The sequence below is a fragment of the Pneumocystis carinii genome (genome assembly GCF_001477545.1).
Source record: "Pneumocystis carinii B80 chromosome Unknown supercont1.12, whole genome shotgun sequence".
Taxonomy (NCBI): Eukaryota; Fungi; Ascomycota; class Pneumocystomycetes; order Pneumocystales; family Pneumocystaceae; genus Pneumocystis; species Pneumocystis carinii.
Window position 1 is genome coordinate 201,136 of NW_017264724.1, and position 25,075 is coordinate 226,210.

The following is a 25,075-nucleotide window of genomic DNA, read 5'->3' on the forward strand; positions in this document are numbered from 1 at the left end:
AGTTAATTAATGTTAATTTTTATTACTTGTAAACATACGTATAAAAACTGTGAACATGCCCATGCTCAGAAACAATATTATGTGATAGCTATATCATTATTAAATCAGAAGAAAAAAAAGAAATTAAAACTACCTCATGCGCAATAGTGACAAACCAAAATGCCTAAAATATTAGAAATAATATAAATAAGAAGATACTTACAAGAACATCTTTCGAATTCCCAGAAATAAGCTTTTTGGAATGTAATAATATATAATGTCTAATAATATTTTTAGCCCCTGATAATATAAATATAACAATATTTACCTTAAATTACAAAAAATAGAACCATTTTTATTAAAAGCAATGGCTGGTCCATCATCGTCATAAAAAATATTAAGAACAGAAGTATTAAAACCAAAAACAGTCGATATTTTCTTCAATATCAGAGAACTGAATAAATCTATATTACTTTTATTATTCATTATAAATGATTCACCAGAATGGATATCCTTTGAAACATAAACATTTATGTTATCAGTAGTTCGATTTACAAATTTCAAATCATGAGAATGAGAAATATTACAATAACCATCTTTAGCCTCCTTAACATCAACAATTTCTATAGGCGAACACACCGATAACTCATTGTTGTTTCTACATGCTTTAATTGCCTGATGAAGATTTGAAACAACACTTTGCTCATAATCCACAGGACGTTTTATATGCATATTATTCCTTAGTTTAACTTTTTTCATAAAAAAATTCTTTAACAAAGAAACATTTTCATATAAAAAATCCTTATGTTGCTTTTCGTGATTATTCTGATAGCCATACAGTTTTTGAAACTTTGAAAGCATTTTAAAATCTTTAGAATTATTTTTCTCCAAAAATTCTGGTTTTTTCTTCATTAAAGAAGACGTCTCATTTTTATCAAGACTTAAATCATAATTACTACTATTATCCTTAAAATCTTCAAAAGGATAAGACCCAGGATATTTTATAGATGAAATATTTTGTAATTCAGAATCAGCGGAATATTTCTCCATTTCTTTCTCGATTTCATGTTGTTTTAAATTTATTTTCTGAATTTCTTCTTCTTTTTTTTTCTTTAAATCCTGAGAATACAAAATCCTTTGTACATTATATCCTCTTTGCTGCAGTACGTTCAGATCAGTAGCTATAAGTGATGAAAGAAGTAAAGGATCATGAATTGCAGGCTTCTCAAGCAATATTTTACATAACACTTGAGCAACATCATACGAATCCCAATTTTTCGTAAGATAAATAGAACATTCAAATTCAGGATCCAATGCACAAGTTACTGAATGCTCATAAGAATGATCTATATTTTTAAACTTCAATATTCTTTGTAATTTTATGTCCTCAAGATAAGCTACATTCAATTTTGAAGCAAGCCAATCTATGTTACGAAGAAGTACAGTTGATGTTTCATGCAAAAATAAACCACAGCGATCGATAAATAATTTTCTAAGAGCATATGAGTCAGAATTCTCTTTTTTTGGACCTTTAAATTTATATTCTTCTCGAACAACAGAAGAAAGACGTTTAGACCCTAAAGACTATAAAAAAAGTAAGTTTTCAAGAAAAAAAAACTAATGAATCCTATACTTGGTAAAATTCTTCCAAAATGTCCTCTTGAGGTGCTGCTAATATAAATTCAGAAAACAAATTATAAGAAACAACCTAAATTTATAAACTTTAAAGTATAAAAATAATTAATCATACATCATCAACAATGAAAATAGAAGAGGCATCAGAAAGTAAGTACTCTACAGTTTCCTGATTCTCGGAAAACATCTTATTTCCAATCATTTTATTTTTTCGTTTCCTAGATGCAAGAAGAAAAGGTTTATTCTCCATATCACGAAATATATCTTTAGTCTTTTTATGAAAATAGCTGCTAATAACAAGTTTTCTCAGTATATCTTGATATTTTTCAGGTGTCTTAACCAAATCAAATATATGCTTAGGATTTTTAAGAAGTAACTCAGCCAGCTGAGGAAATGACGGTTGAGACAAAGTGCCACATGCCTTTAGAAAAACATTTGCCTTATGACCAAAATCAACAAAATCAAATATTTGATTATAAAAAACAGAATCCTCTTCCTGAATAAAACATAAATCGGGACTCAAATGCCTTATTTCATTTCCATTATGTTTTTGAGTAGGAATAAATTTTACTTTATTCAACTTATCTAAAACAGGTCTTTTAAATTCTCCAAGCCTAGAAGCGAGGTATTCAAATTGAGCTCGAGCAAGTCCAATTGTATTAGGTGGAGATTTTACCAAAACAGAAACAACATCGTCAATATTAGGATCATTTTGCACACCAAATTTCTTAGCTTCTGGAATCAAATCATATCTTAAAATTCTAAATCCAAAAACGCAACAAAACTTATTGGTAAAACATGTTGTAGGACTCTCTAAATTACTTTGCTTATTATTATCTTGAACAGGTAAGAATTTTAATTTAGATTCGGAGAAGGAATAAGTCGACTTATAGTCATAAGTATAGTAGTTAGCAATAAAAAAACTTAAAGCCTTTTCTCGAAGTTCAGATGGACCTGAAGCAGCAAGATTAACCAATACTTCTGAAGAAGGAAATCGCTTAAGCCCAAGTGAAAAGAGTAAAAGTGCTTCATTAGATGACGGATTCCATTTCTAAAACATATAAGCGAATGACCTTTTTAAATAAATAAAAATACATTTTGAGGCCATTGAATAATGGGCAAAGATAATGCCCTCAAAGAATCAATTGGCTCATAAAGCTCGCAGACACGGTATGTTTGCTTAGAATCACCCTCAATTTTACATATAGAAGTTTTTTTAAGTTTCTCGAAATCAGATGAAGGAATACTACAACTAATTAAAAATATTATACCAAAAGAAAGAATCAAATACTCTTTAGAACTTGCTAAATAACAAATAAGATCTATATGTGACCATTCTCCACCCCCTATTAACCTATCAAAAATAACTTGATATTCGACAGTCTATAATATTTAGCATATTTCTAATATAATATGTTATCATGGATTACTTTGCGTACACCTAAATCGGACAAAAAGGCTTCTTTTATACCCTATTCAACATTAATAGAAGAAAACAATGACAAAGAAAAATCACAGTCATAGGCTCGATTACAGAAAGATCTGAGAATAATGTTACCTGCTCCCTTTAACATGAATGAATAAATAAATATAATATAATATCACCGTATGAAAATATGTTTCAGAAGGAATTCGCATGCCATGATTTTTAGTTGGCATACAAGTCTTAGAGTTCAAAAGCATAATTATATCATTGCGATCGGCGTAATCTATTTCTTCCCAACTTTTTGAGACCGTCTCTAAAACTCGCAAAGCAAATTGAGGAGAATGATTAATGTCATTTTTTGTCAAAGAAATTGAAGATAAACATATATATTGTAACCATTCTAATATGCTTAACTCCTTCCAATCACTTTCATGAATAAATATATCGAAAATAAGAAAAGTTACAAAAAACTTACAGAATTTCAAGTTCGCTGGGAGAAAGATTCTTTGTTAAAATATACGGAGCACATGTAGGAGGTAACGGCATATCTGACGGTATCAATTTAGTATCTAAATAGCATCTCAAATAAGAAAGACTAATTGTTCCCAGGTGTTCATCAAAAATAACTACAGCTCCTATAAGCTTAAGACGCATTATATAATCAATATTAGATTTCTTATTCAACCACTTTATAAAAGAAACAGTATTCTTAATTGTGAGTGCCGTTTTAGATAATTCGTTATAAATATCATCAGAACTTATCTGTTTAATCATATCCATATATTTTAACTTATCGAAAAATTTGGAAGACTCTAATAATACATCATGAGAAATAAAAGGCATTTCAGGTAAGAAATCGATATTGGAATCCGGTAGATATATCTTATCAGATGAAATAACTTTATCAATTATCAAAGGAACAGAATAGGACTTTGAACATGAGAAAAAAGCCTCTTCAATAATATTACTGATCGGTAATGGTGTCGAAGCTTCCATGGTGAACATATTCATAATATATATAAAAGGAGTCTTTATATCATCTTGAAAATGATCGACAATTCGTTGAATTTCATAATGATAAATGATTCTAACAAAATTAAAAAAAAAAAAAAAAGAAAAAACAATTATATAAACCTGGACAATATCCCAAAACAATAAAGTATTTCATTATTCCAATATTTAACAAACTTATCAACCAAATCAATATTCTCTCTTTCAACCTAAATAAATAAATCTTTTATGAAGAAAAAAATAAAGGAAAAACAGTAGGAATCAAAGCCGAAGCTCCTAGATGAGCACCGAATCCTGTTGTTTCTAACATATTTATAAGACATATTTTAATAAAAATAACTACATACGATGTGTAGAAAACCCAATATATACATTGCCTTGTTTATGACATGTTAAAAGATCCGAAAAAAAAATCTTCGAGCGAGACGTAACATTACTTCCTAGATGATCCGAATAAAGCAATTGAACCCTAGTACTTTTTGGAGGCTTCTTTTTTGTAATCCTCTCAAGTTCTTTTCTATATGAAGGGCTAATTGATACTTGAATCATTGCGCTCGCAATCCTAAAAAAAAGCATTACTAAAATCTTAAATTACCTAGATAGAAAAACCAACCTTAAAGTGATATCAGATGTTACTTCAAGATTCGGATCCATATCTTCATGAGTATCATGATTAAAAGGATTAAATTTATCGACCCATTTAAGCCTTAATATTGATTTACCAGAACGTTTAGAATGCGAACAGACAAAATTTAAATAAGTAGCACGGATTTTTAACGATTCTATTGCTACAGAATCAATACGCATAATTTTTTGAGGCGAAATTAATATCAAATCTTTTGGAATAGGTATCGATTGAGACAATTCTTTTGATTTTGAAAGCGTAACCAGTTTGAAACCATCAAAATAAAGCGAAATACTCAATAAATTCCGTGTAAATGAAAAACATGTCGTCAAAAATCGAGACAAATCAGCTATATAAGGCATTTCCATCGGCTCTCTCATTTGTAATAAAAATGTAGTCATAGGAACCTCTGCATTTATAACAGCACGCTTTACATATAATTGATCATTTTTCCAATAAAATACCATCGTTTGATCCCCTGACATAACAAATGGGTCTAATCGTATCAATCATACTATCATATACAAAATATGCAAAAAAAAAAACCTTCACATATAGAAAAAACAGAATAAAACCCAACACCAAATGCCCCTATTTTTTCTTCATCTGGATTTCCTTCCGCAATCCGAGATATTCTCTGCCAATCCTCCTCCCTAAATATAACACCATCATTCTTAAAAACCAATTGACGACATAATCTTTTCGTTATCTGCGACATGTCATCATACTCAAGAGCATCATCTAATGTCTGATAATGTATTTCTACATGCCGTGAACATGCATCATCTGAATTCTGAAGTAGCTCTCGAAAAAGTGTATCTAATATGTCATTTTCCTGCAAAAATACCCATAAACATACATTCCGATGCATATCGTGCCAAAATCTTGTCTGTAGCATACAAAATTAGGCAACTCAACTATCATAATACTTCTTTACCAATTAATGCGCGCTATATGCGTGTTAAAATAGCTTTTTCTTCCGAAAAAAAGCAAAGACGAACCTGATTAACCGTAACAGATGATTCCCGACCCATTTCTCCAAGCGTTAACCGCTTGTATGCGCCAATATCCATGACTTAAAAATTTATATATGACAATTCTTTTCGAAATCTAAATCCAAGAAAATTTACAAAAAAAATACACGTAAAACCCCTTAAAATAGCCAAAAATCGTCCAAATACGCCCTTCCTGCACTTCCAAAGAGTCTCCAACTGTCTTTTAATAACTTTATGTCTTCTGCTAACCCGCCTTTTATAGTTTTTAGATTAACTTTTCTCAAGAACCCCGATAAGACATTTTAAATATATACAATTCAGTAAAAACAATGAACTTAAGAAATATGGCAATAAAAAAAGAAACAAAGTAAAATATAGAATATTTTATATGATTATAAATAGAATTTATATCTATTTTGTATATAATTATATATAAAAATTCATTGAGCCCTAAGAAGAGTAAATGAAAAATATATATTTATACAAGGCTCTTTAAAGAAAATAAGATTTTAGACAAATCCTATCTAGAAAATCTGTTAATAAATATACAATTTTTTTTTTTTAACTGACTTTGTTTGCTACATCTAAAGCATCCATATCGGCAGCCAGCTTAACATAAGCCTTCTTAATACCCTTAGGAGAAATTAATGTATTAACCTATTAAAACTAAGACATAATAAAACAATTGTTTAAAAATATACTTTAAGAATATCAACATCATAAAGTTTTTTAAAAGCTTGTTTTATTTGATGTTTATTAGCTTTAATATTTACACGGAAAACCAATGTATTATTCTCTTCAATTTTTTTCATTGAACTCTCTGTATTCATAGGACATACGAGGATTTTGTATTCATCCAAACGAGGGGTATGAGGAATACTTTTTCGAAGATATAGTGGTTTACGTGGTAAACATAAGGTTTTTGGTCGACGAAATGTTACACTTGTACGGACCCGCCTCTTTAGCTTAGAATAATTCCCTAAAGCTACTGCTTTTGCTGCTTTTTCTGCCTTTAATGTTGTGTTAGAACTTTTTATAGCTTCTTTCGAAGATGTATCATTTATCTTTGATATTTTCCCTATTACGATTAATTTTACTCCCAAAAAAAGCTATATTCAAAATCAAGATATCTTATAATATCTCATAATATCTTATAATATTAATAAATAACTATTTTAATAACAAAAAACCCTATTATCTTTTTTTTAACTGTTTTTTTCAGTTTTTTCACTATTATTTAAGTGTTTTATTTTTTTTCATAAAACCCCCCTTAAAACAAAAAAAAACAAAAGTATACAATCAAAAATACCATTTTCCATACCTTTTTTTACCATATTTTATTTTTCAAAAATTTACTTTTTTCTTCGAATATGATTGGCTCACCGCAGTCACCTTTTATATATGTGAAGTAAGGTCGACTTATCGATAAGCCTTAGATTATAAGCAGAGAAATTAATTTATGAGTAAAATAATAAGAGAAAAGTCAGAATCTAAAGCTAAATGTATCTCAAAGATTTCAAATATTCTATCATTGTTAATAAGACGTTTACCTGTTAAATTAAAGACCAAAAACTGGCATGGTCATTTTTGTCTTGAACCTATTTCATTTGAAAATATACATGAAAATCAAGAGAATACGATAGATCTTTTAGATAAAAATTCAGTGCTACTAGTTGAATCGTCTTTGCTCTCAGCAAATTTGGTGGCTAATGTTCAGACATGTAATATTCCATTTTGGAAATGTCTTGGACCTCAATTGCAGGTTTGCGCAGCAGATAAGCACATAAAGGCATATTTTAAACGTTGGGAATCTAAACGTTCACCAAGTGGGGATTCTTTATCAGGTTGGGTTCTTCAATGGTCGGATGGTACACGCGCGCTTCTCTATGGTCACTCGTTACCAGGGCAACCGCTTCGTATTTTATGTACCTTCTTTAATCCAGGCAACATTATTACACCAGTGACACAAAAAAACAAACAAGTATGACATTTTTATCCAGATATAAGTATAAATTTTGAATTAATTATACTAGTCATTACAACGGTTAATTATGGCGGCATTACGTTTACGAGGGATTGAGCGAACACATGAAGAATTTAAACAACTTTATCAACATATATGGATGGCAACAATTTTTGCATGTGTAATATTTAAATGATTTAATTTTATTATTTATATTTTTCTAGCGACAAAATATTAATCAACAATGGATTCCTATAGATAAACAACAATGGATAGTTGAACGATTCGTTGAAACATTTCTTCTTGAAGAAATTCCTTCATAATTTTTATATCATTTGGGGTTATCATTTTTTATTTTATAGGACAAGTAAATTTTCAAAATAGTTGAAAAATACATATTTCGATAGTGTCCAGACTATTTTCTCTATACTATGTCATATGGTTTTTTCAATATTTATACACATATTTTTAATTTAATTTAAATGATTGATCTTTCGGTAATTGCCTGGCGAATGCCGGAATGGATTACTGTATGTTTTTTTTTGAATCATTTTGTACATCTTTTGATTTTTTTCTTAGGCTTATGGAAGACTATGTACAGACAATGGTATATTTGAGATTTTAAGAACATATTTTTCGAATGTTCTTTGGGTTTAAACATAAGATTTTAACATGAAGATAGTTCTGGATTATTTTTCACAATCCCCATTTTATGATCGACATTCAAACAATGAAGTTCTTAAAATGCAAACACAATTCAACACATTGGGAGATCTTCATGGCCATTTGAAGAAAATGCGTGGAATTGAATTTGTTATTTCAACAGAAAAAGAACCAGATATATGGGTAATCTATAAACAACACCGATCAAGCGAACATAATGGTAAAATTAACAATACATCCCATTACAACCATTTATTATATATGATATAGCATCTGTACTTGCAGTATATTTTGTAGCAAACGAAAGTATTTATATGGCACCAAGTATTCATTCTGTCATTTCTTCTCGTATGGTCTGATAACTATTTTATTCAAAAATATACAGACTTAAACAAATACAGCTAAATATTATTTTATCACTTCGACAAGCGTTAGCTTCTGTTCATAATTTACATCATTTTTCTTCTATAACTGAATATTCATATTCTACTCCAGAAGAAATTCCTTCAAAGGACTTACCAATACATAATATTAAGGCAAATCAACATGTACGAAAAGCACTAAACGATGCAATACGTGAAAAGTTTTATGATATGGCTCAAAACAAAGATATAACAAAACAAGAACCTCAAGAAAATACCTTAGAAGATCATTTTAAACCCAAATTTGATCCTACTTCAACTAATATAAAAAAAAAAAAAAAAACAAAAAAAAGCGAAACTCCTACTTCTCCACAAATACAACACTAAACTCTTACTAAGGCTTTTTCTTTTAAAAATCTTTACATACTCTTAAATATATATAAAATCATATATATCTTCAACAATTGGCATTTTATTCAATTCAAATATTAACAAACACACACTAAAAAGCACAAATACAATCAATCCTACATAGATTCATACGAATTACCTTCTACAACCTTCTCCTTCTACATATTTATTTGGTTATTCCATTATATATATATATACCTTGCCTTATCGACATTCTATCCCAAATTATGCCTCATAATACAGCTTGTATACACGAAGCACAAGAAGATCATGCTTCTTGGCTCTTCCCTCATATTGATCTTGGTACAATGCCTTAATATATCTACAAAACTAACCATAATAGATGGTATTTGTACATTTAATGAAGCAAGGCAAGGAATGGGCCGAAGTATAGTGAAATCATGGAGCAACCGGCTTGATACTACTAAGGTTTATAAGGATCAATGGGAAAATATACATATTATTTAAGTTATATACAGATTCTTGAGAGTGATGCAGATGATCAGCTAATTCTATATATTCCGTAGGAATTGTATGAAAGAAGAGGATATTTTTTAATGAAAACAGCTTTACAGGAATAGTAAAGCTTAGGAGTATTGTATTGAGATGTTTCCCGGAGGAAACAGCGCCCAAAAGATGTGAAATGTAAACATATATAATAAAATTCATAAGTTTATATATATAAAGATTCATGAACCGTCAGGATGTGGATTTTGATACAATAGAATCATTAAAACCAGTGCAAAGTATGGATCTTGTTGCACCGGAAGATGCAGGAGAAGTTATAGAAAGATATTTATGGTAAAATTGGTATAAACTATAAATAGATTATAGAATATCCAGTAAAGACACAATTTTATCAAAGCTGTGAGAATATTACATTATTTTTTCCAGGGAATTGGTCTAAAGAAGAGGATCAAACACGTATTTGTCTTTTAGGCTTTAAAGGCATATGGTCAGAAGTATAATTTGAATTAATAATAGATGAATTAATTAAAAAACATAGCTCAAAAAACAACCAGTTATTACACTTTACGAGGTATATATTTTATTAAAAGATGGTACATAAATACTTATATATTTAGGCAGCACCAAATCCAATGGATCATGTTCATGAGCAAACAATTGATGCTGGACCTGTTAACAATTTGTTTTTACATTAAAATTAACAAAAAACAACGTAAAAAACAAATATCTATTCTAAAAACTACATTAAACCATATACCAGATACAACATATAGAAATAAACCGAAATAATTTATATACTTTTATACACTTTTATACATCATTTGCACATCATTTACACATCATTTACACATCTTTTTAAACATATCAAATCTAAAACTCAACTACTCTATATATCTACGGACAAACTTAACATTAACCTCTTTTAAAACAAAATTTTTCAAAAAAAAAATATACAAAAACCACTTCAACTATCAATTTAACTTGTCTTCATATCAATCACACAATAAATATTCTATATTTCTTAGGTATAACTAAATAACCTAATATAACCTCAAAATATAATATTATCAACTAAAACAACAAATCACTAATATACATAAATATAGGTCAAATCTTATACAAAAACATCAATATTTCTCATATAAATATATTTTAATTAGCAGATTACGTTTTTCACATAACCTTAGATTTTTTATTCTTAAGAAAAATGGAATTTAGAAGGTCATTGATATTATTTATACTTCTTATAATAAGAGTAACCAATGCATTTCATTTCTATCTTAAGGGTTGGCATTTTTTCTGGGTTAAAATAGAGTTAATTAAGAGAAGGTTCACAAAAAACCTGTTTTCTTGAGGAATTACCAAGAGGAATGTATATTGTTGGTAAAATATACAAGTATTTTGATGGGAATCTATTGAATAGATATGAGGAAAATATACGGTGGAAAATCTGAAACATTATGATAATGAAAAACAAGCAGGAGTTCGTATAACTATTTATGTATATAAAGAAGCAATATAAGCAATTGGATAAAAAATTAACAAAAGGAACAGGAATTGAATGAAAAAGTATCGGATCAACTTGGATATGGATCTAATCAATTTATATTTACATCAGATCAGACTTTACAATATAAAATATGTTTTGAAATCCACTCAGAACTACATCAGCAACAACATATTCGTCTTACTTTAGATTTTATAGTTGGAGAAACAGATACAACTCAAAGAAATGCAACGAGAATAGTTGAAAAGATGACTAGAACAACAAAAAGGTTAAATCAACAAATTTTTGAAATTAAATTAGCACAAAAAATGATGCGTGTATGAAAACCTGAATTATATAAACCAATTATAACATTTAAACAGGAGAAAGAAGAGGAATTTAGGACACAAAGTGAAATAACGAATGGACGTGTATTAAAATGGGCATTAGTTCAATTATCTATTTTATTTGCAACATCTATTTGGCAAACAATTCACCTTCAAGGGTAAGTTTTATTTTTTAATGAAAAGAAATGAAATCTTTAGATTCTTTATTAAACAAAAACTTGTTTGAGTCTAAAAAAATTTATTATAACCCTTAGACAGGATCTCTTTTGATCTTTTAAACAAATGAATATTCAAAAAAAAATACATTAAAAAAAAATAAGATAAAAACATAAAAAAAAAGTTAAGAAAGAAGGATATCTCTGATTTATTTCTATCAAACATTATAGAAAGATTTTAATTTCAATAACATAATTTTAATTTTTACAACGAAGATAACAACTTGCAAGAACAAAACTAAGTCCAACAGTTTGTGTCAAGCCTGAAACAAATTTAACCAACACATATTCTTTAGGTCGTTTTTCAATGAAATAACCAGAAACTATATTCGGCAAAGTAGTTGCAGCAAAAACAAGACTACTTAAATAAAATGCACTTTTATATTTAAGACTTCCTGTTAATTTCAATAAAGCTGCCATTGCGTACACCTACAATATAAGTTTTTGATTTTTTAAAAAAAATCTATTACCTGAACACTAGAACTTAAAAAAGATACACCATACATAAGACCTGCTGATACTGTTTTCTTAGAAGCCCAAAACTCTGTATTTTTATCCAAAATCATTGCACGTTGCCATGTTCGACCTAAAAAAGGCCCATAAACTAAATACGATGTCAAATGTTCGAAAACCGATCCAACGATTAAAGCTGTTGGACAAAACTTTGGAATATTCCCATCATTTGCTAGAACAGATAAACTTTTTTTAAACATTATATATAATCAAGAAAAAACTATTTAATATAATCGATAATATTTTCTCAATCGAATTAATAAATGCCATGTTTTTATACTTATTTATGCAAAATAAAGCGCATTAAGTGTTCGCAGCGCATGAATAATAAATTAAGCCGGAAAATAAATCCACATAATAATTAGGAAACAATAGAAGAAAATGTCTGAAATAGAACAATAATGTCGTATATTTAAGGATAATAAAGAACTAAGTGACAGATGTTGATATTTAATATTTGATGTATAATGTATGTGTATTGTATGTACTAGAAACAGAACCTAAGAAATCAAAAGATTAATATAAGATTTCATGATTTTTTAATGAATACTTATAATATTTTCAAAAATAGAATATAAAGTTGTCATGAAGAATAATAATAAAGCCCAATAAAGATCAATAAAACTTTCGAAAAATAAAGATTCAAGAATTTAAAATAATACCTTTTTCTAGACTATTTAACAGAGGAAGGATATCCTTAACTGAAGATAATTTAAAAAGATAGTGAACAGAAATTTGTGAAGCTAACATACGAGAAATAACATGTTTTGGACCTGTAGCAACCCATTGAATTGGAGCAACATGTTTTAAGACATACTGTGTACTTTGAAACCATTGAACCGTTTCTTTAGTCTGCCTAGCTAAAAGTTTTTTCAATAAAAAAAGATCAGTCGGATAAGGTTGAGCCGTAACATTTGAGATAACAGTGACAGAAGGTGGAGACAAAGAAAGAGTATCAAGTTTATCCATTAAGTTATTTGAAACAGAATTCATCAGTGAAGAATGAACAGGAACCGAAACACGTAAAGGAATTGTACGTAATATAGAATGATTACGTAAAGAAAATTGTGTTAAAAATGTGTTAAGAGTTTTCTTAGTACCAGATAAAACAATTTGTGTATTCTAATAATATCAAGTGCGAAAAAAATTATTTAAATAATATACGGTATTATCATTAGCTAAAGCAATTATTTGACCGGGAGGTAATTTTTCTTGAAATATTTTAAGTTGTTGAATCAATGTATCAAGTATAGAACGTTCCTGCATAACAGCGATAACTTGACTTTCATGACATTCTACTGATTTCATCCATTCACCACGTTTCCTTACCAAACGAATAGCAGTCGGTAATGAAAAAACTCCAGCAAAAACTAATGATGTATATTCACCTAATGAATGTCCCATCGTATATGTAAAATAGTCTTTCATGTTAATACCAAAATGCTTCTAATTCCTAATCAAATCCATACTTTAATTTTATAAAAAAATATACACGTAGTATCTCAATAATACAATAACTAGTAGCAAGAATAGCAGGCTGAGCATTTTCGCTTTGATCAAGAACTTTCTTTAATCCTCATTAATATACAATATATAACACACTGTCAAAAATAGCAAACCGATGGCCCATAATTCATAATCTTTTGTAAAGAAAACCCAAGAATTTCATCTACCTCATTAAAAAAATGACGAGCCTCTGAAAACGCTTCAATCCATGGTCGTGCCATACCAATATATTGTGTACCTTGTCCTTAATTTCACTTAACATAAAAAGAAAAAAATAAATAAATAAATATACATAAAAAACATACCTGGAAATAAAAGAATACGTGACATAACCCCAATAAACAACTTTATAGAAATATTTATATAATCGTAACAAATATTAACAAGACCCACGAAAAAACAATTTTCAAATAAAAAGTATATGTTGAGATTAAAATTAAGAAAAATTAATAAGCTTTCCATCCATAAATTTCTTATTCCATATGCACATCTTGCACGTTGGAATAAACCTATTGGTGCATGGCTATTATATTTACCCTCAACCTGGTCTATTAGTATGGCCGCTTATTCACAAACTATGCCAGCTTATGATACTTTATCAATGCTTGGCTTGTTTGGTGTCGGTTCCATATTAATGCGTGGTGCTGGTTGTACTATAAATGATATATGGGATCAAAAAATTGATGCACGTGTCGAACGTACAGCAATAAGACCTTTAGCATCCGGTACTCTAAATACTCCTAAAGCTATAGCATTTCTTGGATTACAATTAGTTGGTGGTGCAGGTGTTCTTATACAGCTTCCAGTTGAATGGTAAGAAATCATAAGAAATATAAAAAAAACATCTCTATAATCAAAGCAAAAGCCAATTGACTGAATATAACGAAATGTATGCGTGTTATATGCGTGTTGTATGCGTATTATATGCGCATTATATGCTCAAAAAATTTCAAAAAACCAAAAGTAATATTAAGGGGTTATTCAAAATCACTCCATAATAAAGATATAAATTCATTTTCTTAGTTTAATTCCTTTTAATTATAGTTTCTAATCATTATTAGTCAATTATTAGGGATTAGTTCCCTTGTTTTTGTCGCAATTTATCCTCTTATGAAACGAATTACTTGGTATCCACAGGTGGTTTTAGGTAGGATAGGGTTACCATGACAACATTATAACCCTAATAGGGTTTACTTTTAATTGGGGAGTTTTATTAGGATGGCCTTCATTGGTGGGTTGGTGTCACGTGACATGGGAGTCCTGTTTGCCATTATATATATCAGGAGTGATATGGACAATTATGTATGATATAATTTATGCACATCAGGTAAATAGAGAGAATAAAAGTATTTATTGTTATTGAAAACAATATGATATTTAATTTTTTTAAATAAATAATTTATTATTTCTAATATACGATAAGGATAAACGAGATGATAAAAAAGCTTCAGTTTATTCAATGGCTCTTAAACTTGGAAATTATACTAAACCTTGGTTATTTGGACTTTCTATATTACAAACGAGTGCAATGGCATGGGCAGGTTATATAAATGGACATTCACCTATATTTTATATTTTTTCATGTGGATCTGGAATGATTTATACAATTTGGATGTTACGAACTATTAATTTAAATAATCCTTCGGATTGTTGGAAGTGGTTTATATGTAGTAAACATGCTGGATTATTAATGGGTATGGGTCCTTTACTAGACTGGATTCTACGGATTACGTCAGTTATGTGACGGGACACATACGACAGTAAAAAAAAACGGTCACTTGAATTTTCTTAAGACAAAATTTAAAAAGAATGGTAAGTTAATTAAGATAATATAGGCTTTATAAGGGATCAATAGACCTCTTATATCGATAATAAAGACTATATATATATTTATATACTTTTTTTTATAGATAATATTTATTAACTATAAATAGACATTTAAGCGTAGAAATAACGGACGTAATAAACACGGACGAGGTCATACAGATCCAATAAGATGTTCTAATTGTGCACGATGTGTACCAAAAGATAAAGCAATTAAGAGATTTACAGTGCGTAAGTTTTCTTAATCATTTTATATAATGTTTCATATTTATACAGGAAATATGGTTGAATCTGCAGCAATTCGAGATATATCGGATGCTAGTGTATACCAAGAATATGCATTGCCAAAATTATATATTAAACTTCATTATTGTGTTTCTTGTGCAATTCATAGTCATATCGTTCGTGTAAGATCACGTGAAGGACGTCGTATTCGAGTCATACCACTTCGTGCACATTATAATAAAGTAAATTATTGATAATAAACAATTGTTTATTAATTTTTTTTAGGACGGAAGAAAAATTAATCCTACAAGTGCAGCAAAAGCACTTATTTCTCAATTATAATATATATAAAATATATATAAAATAGGTATAAAATAGGTATAAAATTTATGTATAAAACAATAGTTTTATTATTTTTAAATCATATTTTTTGACTATTTTTTCATATATTTATTAAAAAAATCTCATATTTTTATTACTTTTCCTTTGTATATTATTGATGATTTAGCATAGCAACGAAGAAAAAGCCTAGCAACTTCATCGAAAACCATTTGTTCATACAAACCAGCGTTTATTAGGCAGAAAAAACCAAATTTCAAGTCTTACGGGTTATTAAATACGCTTAACAGCTTTAAAATCAAGGAATGAAACTCGTAAGGTTTTTTTTTCTGTATTTTTATCTACAAAATATCAACCAACTTTTTTTTTTAGATTTCTTATGAAATTAATTAATGAAACGGTTTCCATTGAGCTCAAAAATGGTTAGTAATTATTCCAATATACATGTATTAATTAAACAAATTATATACATGATATATGGGTTATTTTTATTCGAAGAAATTTATCGAAATGATTGTAAAGTATATGCGTCGTATATGCATACACTACGCATACATTACGCATATACTACGCATATACTACGCATACATCGCGCATACACCCCGCATACACCCCGCATACAATCATTATTATTGATCAATAAACATCTTTTATTCCCTCTTTATACTCATCTTAATAGGAACTACTGTTAATGGCACTATCGTTGCTGTCGACATGCAAATGAATACTCATCTCAAAACAGTTAAAATGACCGTTTTTAATAAAAATCCCGCCTCTTTAGACACACTTAGTATTCGTGGTAATAATATTCGATACTTCATCCTTCCTGATAGTCTTCCTCTTGACACTTTATTAATTGACGATGCTCCAAAACCTAAACAAAAAAAAAGAGAAGCTTTAAGAAGTAGAGGTCGTGATAGAGCTAGAGGAAGATCGCGTCGTGGTCGTAATACACGTGGATTTTAATCTATATTATTTACATTTTATTACTAAATTTATGTACTTTTTTTTTCTATTTATTTTCTCTAGTTAAACTATTTTTAAACAAAAATATTAAAATATTATCAAATTAACGTTTATCCTCCGAATCCTTTAATAATATCAGGGTTGTCGCGATTATCTTATAATAATCGGGGACTTGGCATATTTAAAGCGACTCGATACCAATAGGTTTTGGGATTGAATGAAATGATGTCTATGACGAGCTCGAACAGTGTAGGGTTATGATAGATTTATAGGTAAAATTGGAAGGTAATGAAGTATTAGCCGATATTATATGAGAATCTAAAAGAGCTCTGTGAATCACGTCTTTGCAGTATTCTTGGAGATGCATCATATACAGAATGCCAGGCGGAAACATGGAACACGGAGATTATAGTAGAATAAATGAGAACTATGATTTATATGTAAATTGATTTTGTAGCATAGTTTATTAGAAGGATTAAAAACATATGCGCCTCGGTATAAATGGATTGTAACGTCGTCGATTATTGAGAAATCGTCAAATATTTCTCTTGGGATACATTCAGTACAAGGAGCATATTGGAACAATGAAAAAGATGGTTTAAATAAGGGAAGAAGAAAGGTTTTTATCTAACAAAACCAGGAATGTTAAGATATGAATGGTCAAATCAATATTTGAGAGTAGTTCTTGGAATGTCATGGATTCAAGTGTGAAAAGAAAAGGGATATATTAGGTAAAATAATATTTAGAGAATATTTTTAAATGAGGGAAGGGGGGAGGAGGAGGAGGAGGAGAAGCTATAAAAAATTTAAGAAAACAAATTTCTCTAAAAGAAATATCATTAAAAATGATAAAAACAATTTAAGAGTTTGGAAAGTGGTTATTATGAATCAAGAAATTATCTCTATTACTTAACTTTCAGGAAAGAATGGATCGAAAAAACAGGTTAAAATGAGCAAAAATAAGAATAGCTAAAAAATATATGTTAACAAGACGCAAACAAGCAAGAACTCATTGTTTTATCGGCGTTTCAGATATAACATCTATCTTCTGACGTTTTTTTAAAGGTGTTCTGTTTATATCAACGTTAACTGAAGTATTCATTACTCTATCTTGATTGCATTCAGCTAGATCTGCTATTGAACTAGTTGAACGAGCCATTCGACTCTTTTGAGGCGTCGCCAGTACTTGAATCTGACCAGCAATTGATTTTTCTTCAAAAATAAGTAATTTTCTACATACAAAAAGGAATTTTTACGCTTGATTTGAATCCGTTGTACTTCACGAGGCCGTACGAATTGTTGATTAGATAGAGATGTTGGATCATCTGACTTGTCTTTTTTAGTAATTTTTGATAAAGGCATCTTTATTTCACGATGCTGAAGAGATTTCTTAGAATTCAAAATACCGTCTCTTGAAACACCTTTAACACATGAATCCATAAAAGAAGGACGTAGTGTAACTGATACGGACTGCAATTTGGTTTTCTCATCACAGAGAGCTGTTGCAAGACTTGAAGTAATATCGACAGGTGACTTTGTAGAAACATTGGATAAAGATTTTATAACAGTAACAGGTGGCTTTGAGAAAGTAGAAAGATTAGCTTTTTGATTTTTCTTTTTATCGCTCTTTGATCGTAGAGAATGATGAGAAAGAATCGGTCCACCACATTTAACAAATAGTCCACTACAAATATCAGGAAGTTTAGATGCATAACTATTCTATTGTTAGTTACACACTAAAAGTTTTGTTTTAACATACAAAGGCATAACAACTTCTGCACAAAACTGCCGTAATTGATCACTATCTGTCTTCTGATCAATATTCTTATCAAACGATAATTCTGTATCTTCTAATGCTTGCCATATACATAGTCTATCAACCAAAATATCCAAATATTGTTTGATATTAATCGACAAGCGACTTTTCTTTAATTCTTGATTCGATACATCGTTTTTTGTTTCATAGCATAACAAAAGCACTTCCAATACTAAAATTATCTGTAACTCAAACCTTACGATATAAGCATAAAAAATATAAAGAAAATAAACATACTCTCGAAATTTTAATGCATCAATTCTTTTATTGGCATTCTTTTTATTTCGAAAAATACAATCTTCATTACAATTGCACCATTTTAAAATAAATTCCTGCTCATTTACATCTATAGACCAACATTTCATCTCTTCTGGCCATTCATTTATATTCACATCATTCATTTCATCCAAACTAGATTCAACTAATAAAGGTAACCATTTTTTAAATTTCATCTCCAATTCTTCCGGTGTTCGCAACATTTTCATTTCAATAAATTCTATCATCTCAATACGACCTTTATTCTCATCTAAATAAACCTCTTGACAGTCTTTTCTTGCTTTTGCTAATGTTGTTTTTGCAAAATATGCCAATGAAACCTTGAAATATATAAGCTAGAAAAATATAAAAAATTCAATTCACTTTTGAAACATAAAGTATATAAAAATATTGCTGAAGAAGGCCATTCAGTACATCTTTACTTGATATTTGCTTAATATTTGATCTCTCTACTGTATTGATCACTGGTGGTTGCCATGGCAACGTTGCTTCCAAAGATGCCTCTATATTACTAGTTTTCTCAATATTTTCATTAATCCCAGGCCTATAAGGAGATTTTAACACCTCATCACGAGTAACATTTGAATCAAATTCGCTAAACACATAAACTTTATGTTTCATACATTCAATGACACCATATACTGGTTTAACGTCTTTTTTAGCCTCAACAACCAGTATATTATCATAATTATGTAATAATTCAAGCATTTTACATTGAAAAATAAGCGGTTTATTCTCACGTGCTATCCAATGCCTTGGAATTGTATTGCGAGAAGTCTGATATAGCAATAAAGCGTGCAAAGCATCTGCACCTTCTGGCTATTGGGAATCAGTAGCTAATAGGCTTATCAAAAATTATACATGGATTATGTAATCAGAAGCAATATATGAATGTTCTTGAGGGGAATTCGTCTTTTCTTCATGTCTTTTCATGAAGGAAAGACGTCCTCTTTAAAAGGTTAAATAATCGTAGTACAATATAGGCGATTCTTGAAAAAAAAGAATATAAAAAGGCCAAGAAAGATGCAGAAGAACTAAAGAAAAGCTATATATAAAGGATAGAAAGTTAATAAAAGAATAAAAATATAAAAAGTGGAATATTTTTTTTTAAAATTATAAATTTAATTAAAATCTATTAATGGAAACTAAATATGAAAAAGAAAAAACAAATAGTCAAGATTATAATTCAAATAGATCAGAAAATTATGATTCTACATGTTTAATTGCACAGGAAGAAGAAAAATTGGATAAAAATAATAATTCAGATTTATATCAAGAATATATAGAAAATGAGCCTTTAAATAAAATTTGGTCAATTAATTCAGATATAAAAAGGCATATTCTTATTGGAGTAACAGGATCAATAGCTGCTATCAAATTACCTATTATTATTCAAGGTTTATTGAAATATAAAAATGTTGAAATTCAAATCGTATATACATCTTCTGCAAATCAATTTTTTGATCTACAAGAAATCAAAAAATATAATATTCCTACATGGACTGACGGTGATGAATGGGAGGTATTAATTTAATATATTTATATTTTTATTTATTTAAAGTTATGGAAAAAATATGGTGACCCAATTTTACATATACAACTTCGTCGTTGGGCTCATCTTCTTCTTTTAATACCTTTATCTGCAAATTCTCTTTCAAAAATAGCAAACGGTATTTGTGATAATCTTCTTCTTTCTATTCTTAGAGCTTGGTCTCCTAATCTTACAATTTTTGCTGCTCCTTCTATGAATACTTTGATGTGGCAACATCCTCTTACTCAGAAACATATTCAATTTATACAACAAATACTACCACATATACAATTCATAAATCCTATAGAAAAAACACTTGCTTGTGGTGATACTGGCATGGGTGCAATGGCTGAACCTACTGAAATAATTAATCGTGTTGTATTACATTTGGCTTTGAGCACGTGAAAATCACGTGATATCACGTGATTCATTTTTTAAACGTCTAATCACGTGACATATCTTCTATCAAAATCCTTAACTATTACACTTAAATATAAAATATAAATATATTTAAAGATAAGGAATGAATATTAAATAAATTATAGATATATTATTACCGGAGATGCCATTACCTTTACATCCTTTTATTCGGGAGGTTACAGAGATTAAAGAGAAGAGATTTAGATTAATTCAACATATTACACAAATGTAAGATTTTTTTTTAAAAGAGTGCAAATAAGGGGATAAATTGTGTGAAAAATCTATTATATTTCAATGGAAAAGGACTATATATTGAAATGAACGGTTTTATATAGCATATATATGGTATATACTTTATATATGCGTGATATATGCGTATTGTATGCGTATTATATGCGGGATGTATGCGTAATGTATGCGTAGTATATGCATATACTATGCGTAATTATATGGGCCATATATGCACTCTGATATTTTTATTTTATACATTGAAAATCTATTTCTAAGCTTACTTTTAGTTATGATGGAGATATTCACTGGCTTAACATTATTTTTTTAAAAAAGAATCAAATTGATGCATATTTCAATGTTAAACCAGCTTACAAAAAGTATATTAATTAATTATTATTTATTATTGCATTTCTAATAATGCAAGGACACAATCTTATCATATGCTTGGATATTTACTTTCTTCTTTAATACCACCATCAACGTCACAAACATTTGAGGATTATTTAAAAAACTATCTTACAATCCTTACAACATGGAAAACTGCAACACGAGATTTTGGAACATGGACGCCTAAGATGAAGGCATTTTTTGGATCAAAAGGATCTCGTAAAAGTAATTTTAATATAGAAAATTACAATTTTGACGAGGAAGAAAGTATTATTAAAACATTAACACATCCTCATCTACCTTTTATGCCATCATATACACAGACGGTTCTTGTATTATGTGATCTTTTACGAGAGACATATACAGTTATGACAAACATTATTTTAAATGCAGGATGTAATCGTTTTATTGAAACATTCTATAGAATTGATAATAAGGTTAAAAAGATTCTTGAAACTATGGCAAAAGATATAGAAGCGTATGCACGAGAAATGATTAAAAAAGAATTGAATAGTTTAATGCAATTATCAGATACAGAAGAAGAATCGAATAAAACATCTATTTAGATAATCATAAACGAAAAATCCGTAATATTAATATAAATTAGCGAAATGTTCGTACTGGGTATGCTTTTTTTCATTAATAAAGGTTATTCATTTTTCCATATTTTCTAATAGAATCTTATGGAATTAACTTACTTGAAGGATATCCACTTTTATTATCTAATGTCCAATGATAAGAGTTACCAGGATGAGGAGCAACACCTTTATCTGTTAACACAAGTTTCTGAATCTCAGCTGGCTCAGTATTGTATAAAATAGTTGATAATGATTGTGTTATAGCCGGTGTAGTTGTTTGAGCTTCAGTTTCTGATGGTTCTGGAATTCTATAAAAAAAAAAAACATCAATATATCATAGTTATTAATACAAAATATTACTTTGGATGTTCTACACTTCCAAGCACAAGTAATTTTGCTAAAATAGGTTGTGTAATTATCCCAGGTCTAGGATAATTTCGACGCATATCTCTTTTCCAATATGGATTATCTGAAATATCAGATGCCGGCAAATTTGACGGCATAGAATAAATTCTTTCAGGTGTTCCAGGTGCTGGTTTACGATATTGATTGTTGTATGTAATTCCAGATGAGCGTTCCGGATCAATAACTAACCATCGACGCAACCAACTCCAAAAACCCGATTTATTTTCTACACTAAGTTTAACAAACTTTTGGCTCATCTTCTTATATCCAAATATAATATTCTCTACTTATAATATCTCAAGAATATACAAGTTATTTGATTAAAATTGACTAAATCCACTTTTTAAACAATTTTCTTAATCAGAGCTTAAATAATGAGGAATAATAAAAAAAAAAAATACAGCAGGTCTCGGTTAAGATTTAATAAGATTTCTGCAATAAGAAATAGGTTAAATAAGAATCTTAATACTTATAAAAATCTATTAAAAAGTAAGTAAAAAATATACTTAAAATCTTATAAGATAAATTAGAAAATTATATGTTTCTTATGCAGGACTTTAAAGCTAGGATATTTCAAATCAAAGTAACACAATATACCTTGAAAATAATGAAATAATACCTTTTTTATATGAAAAAAAAGAAGAGCCAGTGTATATATTCTATACTTAGTTGTTATGGCAACCCATGACTTGTCGAAATTTAAAGCTTGGATTGTACAGCTTGTGGACTTAGTATTTTTATGATAAAAAAGTATTTTTAATAAAATACAGAGGTTTATTAAGAAACAGGTATTTTTTATTGAAAAAAGGGAATTTTATAAATAATAATGGTTTTTTTAGTAAAAAAGGGATATCAAGAAATATCAATTTTATTGGATAAAATATGACATTAGCACTTAATAAAACACAGGATTATAAGAAATTGCATAAAAGAAGAAAGAAATCGCGTTTTCCGTATAAATTTATCTTTTTTTTTGGGGGTTTAATTAATAATTTTAGTCGAAAAACTCCATCAATTAAAACGGCTCAAGTAGAAAAAGATATAAAAGAAATATGTATGAAAGAAGTTAAAAAAGATACTAATACAACGGTTGATGTGTCTTGTACATCTTTAAATGCACTGAAAGAACCAGAATCTCGAAAACTTTTAGAAATGCTTGAAGATCATTTTCAAGATTTACAACGTGATACTCAAGATAAGTATAAAAAAGAATTACAGGAATATGCGGAAAAAATGTTCAAATTGACATCTAACGATTCAATCGAAACTATTCTGTAAAAAATCTTATAACTAATATGTATTTAAATACTAATTCATTAAGTCAATCTATGCAACAAGAACTCGAATATGCACGTTCTGATTCTGCTTTTGTTCTTAGTCAAGAAGCTACTCTTCAAAAAGCTCTACAACGATTATCTGTATGTTTGTTTAATAATATTTTAAATTTTGCTTATTTTTTTCTATATAGACATGTTTAGAAACATATACAAAAGAAACAAAACTTATTCAAACACAAATACAATCTCTTATGACTGATAAAACATTTGAAGATGATTTATGGGCAGATGCAGATGCACTTATAGAAGAGGCAGATGCACTTTCACAAGAATATTTAAATAAAATGAAAGATTCGATGCAGGTAATTGATTTATTAACATCATCTATTTTATAAAATACTAATCAATAAAGAAATGTAATGAAATTGATAAAGAAAATAAACGTAAATTAATGAATCAACTACTCTAAATATTGCTTAAAATCTTTATATCTATATTCATCAACTCGACAACACTATGCTTACACCATCTTTGACTGCATATTGCATTTCTGGCTTGATCTTGCTTAAAATTTATATTTCATATTGTAATATTCAACATTTTTAAAATATATTTTTTTGCAGACCCTGAATAGATTACAAATCATCATTGAATGTGATAATATTATTTTAGTTTTTCCCATTATTTTCCGAATAAACTTTATTTAATTTCCATTCTTTTTTCCAGAAAAAAAGTTTCATAGCAAATCAGTCAAATGTTTTAATCGCTTCCGGTGAACCTTCTTTACTAAACTTATCAAGATCTACCCATTTTACACTTGTAGACTGTGGATTGGATGGACGACGCCCTTGTTTCATATAATTTGATAATTCAATTTCTGAACCTTCTGTACCCCTAAAAAAGAATAAATAAACGTCTCTAAACACCTCAAGACTCTCAAACACACCAATTAGCCTTGCCAGCACCATTCTTCTTCGTTCCATTTGGCGCTGTTCCTCCATATCCATGTCTAAAAATCTATGTTAAATAAACTCTTAAATATTCAAAAAAACTACTTAGAAAAAAATCGCCCTCCTTCAGAGGTCGGTCGCTTCAGTGACCTAGTCATTTGTCTTTTATTGGTTTTTAATTCAAAAAAATAAGTTAATAGACTTTTTATATTTTTGTTTAAAACTTGTAGAATCTGAAGGCAATC

General features: G+C 28.8%; 18 protein-coding genes across 18 annotated transcripts; 11 read left to right on the plus strand and 7 right to left on the minus strand.

Moving 5' to 3' along the window:
• Positions 1-22: 22 nt before the first annotated feature.
• On the minus strand, positions 23-5,749 carry T552_02708 (hypothetical protein; the record flags this gene model as incomplete). Its single annotated transcript, XM_018371238.1, has 19 exons — positions 23-88; positions 134-163; positions 203-260; positions 308-1,563; positions 1,613-1,687; positions 1,730-2,665; positions 2,710-2,866; positions 2,906-2,997; positions 3,045-3,086; positions 3,131-3,172; positions 3,220-3,466; positions 3,516-4,127; positions 4,175-4,260; positions 4,305-4,354; positions 4,399-4,636; positions 4,661-5,172; positions 5,223-5,565; positions 5,606-5,626; positions 5,678-5,749. 19 exons carry the CDS (start codon positions 5,747-5,749, stop codon positions 23-25), a joined length of 4,935 nt encoding a protein of 1,644 aa, XP_018225037.1.
• A 408-nt stretch (positions 5,750-6,157) lies between these two features.
• T552_02709 (hypothetical protein) lies at positions 6,158-7,048 on the minus strand. Its single transcript, XM_018371239.1, has 4 exons — positions 6,993-7,048; positions 6,373-6,749; positions 6,242-6,328; positions 6,158-6,195 (listed from the first exon to the last, which is right to left on the minus strand). The coding sequence occupies exons 1-4, from the start codon at positions 7,003-7,005 to the stop codon at positions 6,181-6,183; spliced, it is 492 nt and encodes a 163-aa protein (XP_018225038.1). The 5' UTR covers positions 7,006-7,048; the 3' UTR covers positions 6,158-6,180.
• A 36-nt stretch (positions 7,049-7,084) lies between these two features.
• T552_02710 (hypothetical protein) lies at positions 7,085-8,002 on the plus strand. Its single transcript, XM_018371240.1, has 3 exons — positions 7,085-7,652; positions 7,705-7,815; positions 7,859-8,002. Exons 1-3 carry the CDS (start codon positions 7,131-7,133, stop codon positions 7,955-7,957), a joined length of 732 nt encoding a protein of 243 aa, XP_018225039.1. The 5' UTR covers positions 7,085-7,130; the 3' UTR covers positions 7,958-8,002.
• A 144-nt stretch (positions 8,003-8,146) lies between these two features.
• T552_02711 (hypothetical protein) lies at positions 8,147-9,092 on the plus strand (the record flags this gene model as incomplete). Its single annotated transcript, XM_018371241.1, has 5 exons — positions 8,147-8,164; positions 8,214-8,241; positions 8,317-8,517; positions 8,568-8,650; positions 8,699-9,092. The coding sequence occupies 5 exons, from the start codon at positions 8,147-8,149 to the stop codon at positions 9,044-9,046; spliced, it is 678 nt and encodes a 225-aa protein (XP_018225040.1). The 3' UTR covers positions 9,047-9,092.
• Positions 9,093-9,252: 160 nt separating this feature from the next.
• On the plus strand, positions 9,253-10,325 carry T552_02712 (hypothetical protein). Its single transcript, XM_018371242.1, has 9 exons — positions 9,253-9,373; positions 9,414-9,499; positions 9,550-9,593; positions 9,638-9,715; positions 9,758-9,851; positions 9,898-10,032; positions 10,077-10,109; positions 10,156-10,250; positions 10,299-10,325. Exons 1-8 carry the CDS (start codon positions 9,298-9,300, stop codon positions 10,231-10,233), a joined length of 624 nt encoding a protein of 207 aa, XP_018225041.1. The 5' UTR covers positions 9,253-9,297; the 3' UTR covers positions 10,234-10,250; positions 10,299-10,325.
• Positions 10,326-10,862: 537 nt separating this feature from the next.
• On the plus strand, positions 10,863-11,640 carry T552_02713 (hypothetical protein). The gene is made up of 5 exons (XM_018371243.1): positions 10,863-10,921; positions 10,969-11,039; positions 11,093-11,362; positions 11,408-11,529; positions 11,570-11,640. Exons 1-5 carry the CDS (start codon positions 10,909-10,911, stop codon positions 11,595-11,597), a joined length of 504 nt encoding a protein of 167 aa, XP_018225042.1. The 5' UTR covers positions 10,863-10,908; the 3' UTR covers positions 11,598-11,640.
• A 99-nt stretch (positions 11,641-11,739) lies between these two features.
• On the minus strand, positions 11,740-12,345 carry T552_02714 (hypothetical protein). Its single transcript, XM_018371244.1, has 2 exons — positions 12,057-12,345; positions 11,740-12,015 (listed from the first exon to the last, which is right to left on the minus strand). The coding sequence occupies exons 1-2, from the start codon at positions 12,297-12,299 to the stop codon at positions 11,785-11,787; spliced, it is 474 nt and encodes a 157-aa protein (XP_018225043.1). The 5' UTR covers positions 12,300-12,345; the 3' UTR covers positions 11,740-11,784.
• Positions 12,346-12,741: 396 nt separating this feature from the next.
• T552_02715 (hypothetical protein) lies at positions 12,742-13,935 on the minus strand (the record flags this gene model as incomplete). Its single annotated transcript, XM_018371245.1, has 5 exons — positions 12,742-13,221; positions 13,264-13,545; positions 13,592-13,666; positions 13,719-13,849; positions 13,911-13,935. 5 exons carry the CDS (start codon positions 13,933-13,935, stop codon positions 12,742-12,744), a joined length of 993 nt encoding a protein of 330 aa, XP_018225044.1.
• Positions 13,936-14,002: 67 nt separating this feature from the next.
• T552_02716 (4-hydroxybenzoate polyprenyl transferase) lies at positions 14,003-15,395 on the plus strand. The gene is made up of 4 exons (XM_018371246.1): positions 14,003-14,418; positions 14,667-14,752; positions 14,793-14,932; positions 15,029-15,395. The coding sequence occupies exons 1-4, from the start codon at positions 14,027-14,029 to the stop codon at positions 15,347-15,349; spliced, it is 939 nt and encodes a 312-aa protein (XP_018225045.1). The 5' UTR covers positions 14,003-14,026; the 3' UTR covers positions 15,350-15,395.
• Positions 15,367-16,035, plus strand: T552_02717 (40S ribosomal protein S26). Its single transcript, XM_018371247.1, has 4 exons — positions 15,367-15,417; positions 15,540-15,660; positions 15,706-15,896; positions 15,940-16,035. The coding sequence occupies exons 1-4, from the start codon at positions 15,415-15,417 to the stop codon at positions 15,994-15,996; spliced, it is 372 nt and encodes a 123-aa protein (XP_018225046.1). The 5' UTR covers positions 15,367-15,414; the 3' UTR covers positions 15,997-16,035.
• Positions 16,036-16,273: 238 nt separating this feature from the next.
• Positions 16,274-17,005, plus strand: T552_02718 (small nuclear ribonucleoprotein Sm D1). Its single transcript, XM_018371248.1, has 3 exons — positions 16,274-16,312; positions 16,366-16,415; positions 16,673-17,005. The coding sequence occupies exons 1-3, from the start codon at positions 16,299-16,301 to the stop codon at positions 16,957-16,959; spliced, it is 351 nt and encodes a 116-aa protein (XP_018225047.1). The 5' UTR covers positions 16,274-16,298; the 3' UTR covers positions 16,960-17,005.
• A 133-nt stretch (positions 17,006-17,138) lies between these two features.
• T552_02719 (hypothetical protein) lies at positions 17,139-17,716 on the plus strand. Its single transcript, XM_018371249.1, has 4 exons — positions 17,139-17,208; positions 17,260-17,370; positions 17,417-17,555; positions 17,600-17,716. Exons 1-4 carry the CDS (start codon positions 17,182-17,184, stop codon positions 17,668-17,670), a joined length of 348 nt encoding a protein of 115 aa, XP_018225048.1. The 5' UTR covers positions 17,139-17,181; the 3' UTR covers positions 17,671-17,716.
• Positions 17,717-17,935: 219 nt separating this feature from the next.
• T552_02720 (hypothetical protein) lies at positions 17,936-20,023 on the minus strand. Its single transcript, XM_018371250.1, has 6 exons — positions 19,913-20,023; positions 19,415-19,870; positions 19,013-19,371; positions 18,719-18,970; positions 18,216-18,673; positions 17,936-18,171 (listed from the first exon to the last, which is right to left on the minus strand). The coding sequence occupies exons 1-6, from the start codon at positions 19,982-19,984 to the stop codon at positions 17,969-17,971; spliced, it is 1,800 nt and encodes a 599-aa protein (XP_018225049.1). The 5' UTR covers positions 19,985-20,023; the 3' UTR covers positions 17,936-17,968.
• Positions 20,024-20,143: 120 nt separating this feature from the next.
• Positions 20,144-21,033, plus strand: T552_02721 (hypothetical protein). Its single transcript, XM_018371251.1, has 2 exons — positions 20,144-20,573; positions 20,613-21,033. Exons 1-2 carry the CDS (start codon positions 20,190-20,192, stop codon positions 20,985-20,987), a joined length of 759 nt encoding a protein of 252 aa, XP_018225050.1. The 5' UTR covers positions 20,144-20,189; the 3' UTR covers positions 20,988-21,033.
• Positions 21,034-21,099: 66 nt separating this feature from the next.
• On the plus strand, positions 21,100-22,232 carry T552_02722 (hypothetical protein). Its single transcript, XM_018371252.1, has 3 exons — positions 21,100-21,230; positions 21,521-21,610; positions 21,658-22,232. Exons 1-3 carry the CDS (start codon positions 21,145-21,147, stop codon positions 22,184-22,186), a joined length of 705 nt encoding a protein of 234 aa, XP_018225051.1. The 5' UTR covers positions 21,100-21,144; the 3' UTR covers positions 22,187-22,232.
• T552_02723 (hypothetical protein) lies at positions 22,205-22,906 on the minus strand. Its single transcript, XM_018371253.1, has 3 exons — positions 22,559-22,906; positions 22,319-22,506; positions 22,205-22,249 (listed from the first exon to the last, which is right to left on the minus strand). Exons 1-3 carry the CDS (start codon positions 22,858-22,860, stop codon positions 22,224-22,226), a joined length of 516 nt encoding a protein of 171 aa, XP_018225052.1. The 5' UTR covers positions 22,861-22,906; the 3' UTR covers positions 22,205-22,223.
• A 534-nt stretch (positions 22,907-23,440) lies between these two features.
• T552_02724 (hypothetical protein) lies at positions 23,441-24,395 on the plus strand. Its single transcript, XM_018371254.1, has 5 exons — positions 23,441-23,556; positions 23,602-23,877; positions 23,925-24,021; positions 24,072-24,242; positions 24,293-24,395. The coding sequence occupies exons 1-5, from the start codon at positions 23,486-23,488 to the stop codon at positions 24,347-24,349; spliced, it is 672 nt and encodes a 223-aa protein (XP_018225053.1). The 5' UTR covers positions 23,441-23,485; the 3' UTR covers positions 24,350-24,395.
• Positions 24,396-24,581: 186 nt separating this feature from the next.
• Positions 24,582-25,034, minus strand: T552_02725 (hypothetical protein). The gene is made up of 3 exons (XM_018371255.1): positions 24,936-25,034; positions 24,827-24,889; positions 24,582-24,774 (listed from the first exon to the last, which is right to left on the minus strand). Exons 1-3 carry the CDS (start codon positions 24,986-24,988, stop codon positions 24,627-24,629), a joined length of 264 nt encoding a protein of 87 aa, XP_018225054.1. The 5' UTR covers positions 24,989-25,034; the 3' UTR covers positions 24,582-24,626.
• Between the last annotated feature and the right edge of the window lie 41 nt (positions 25,035-25,075).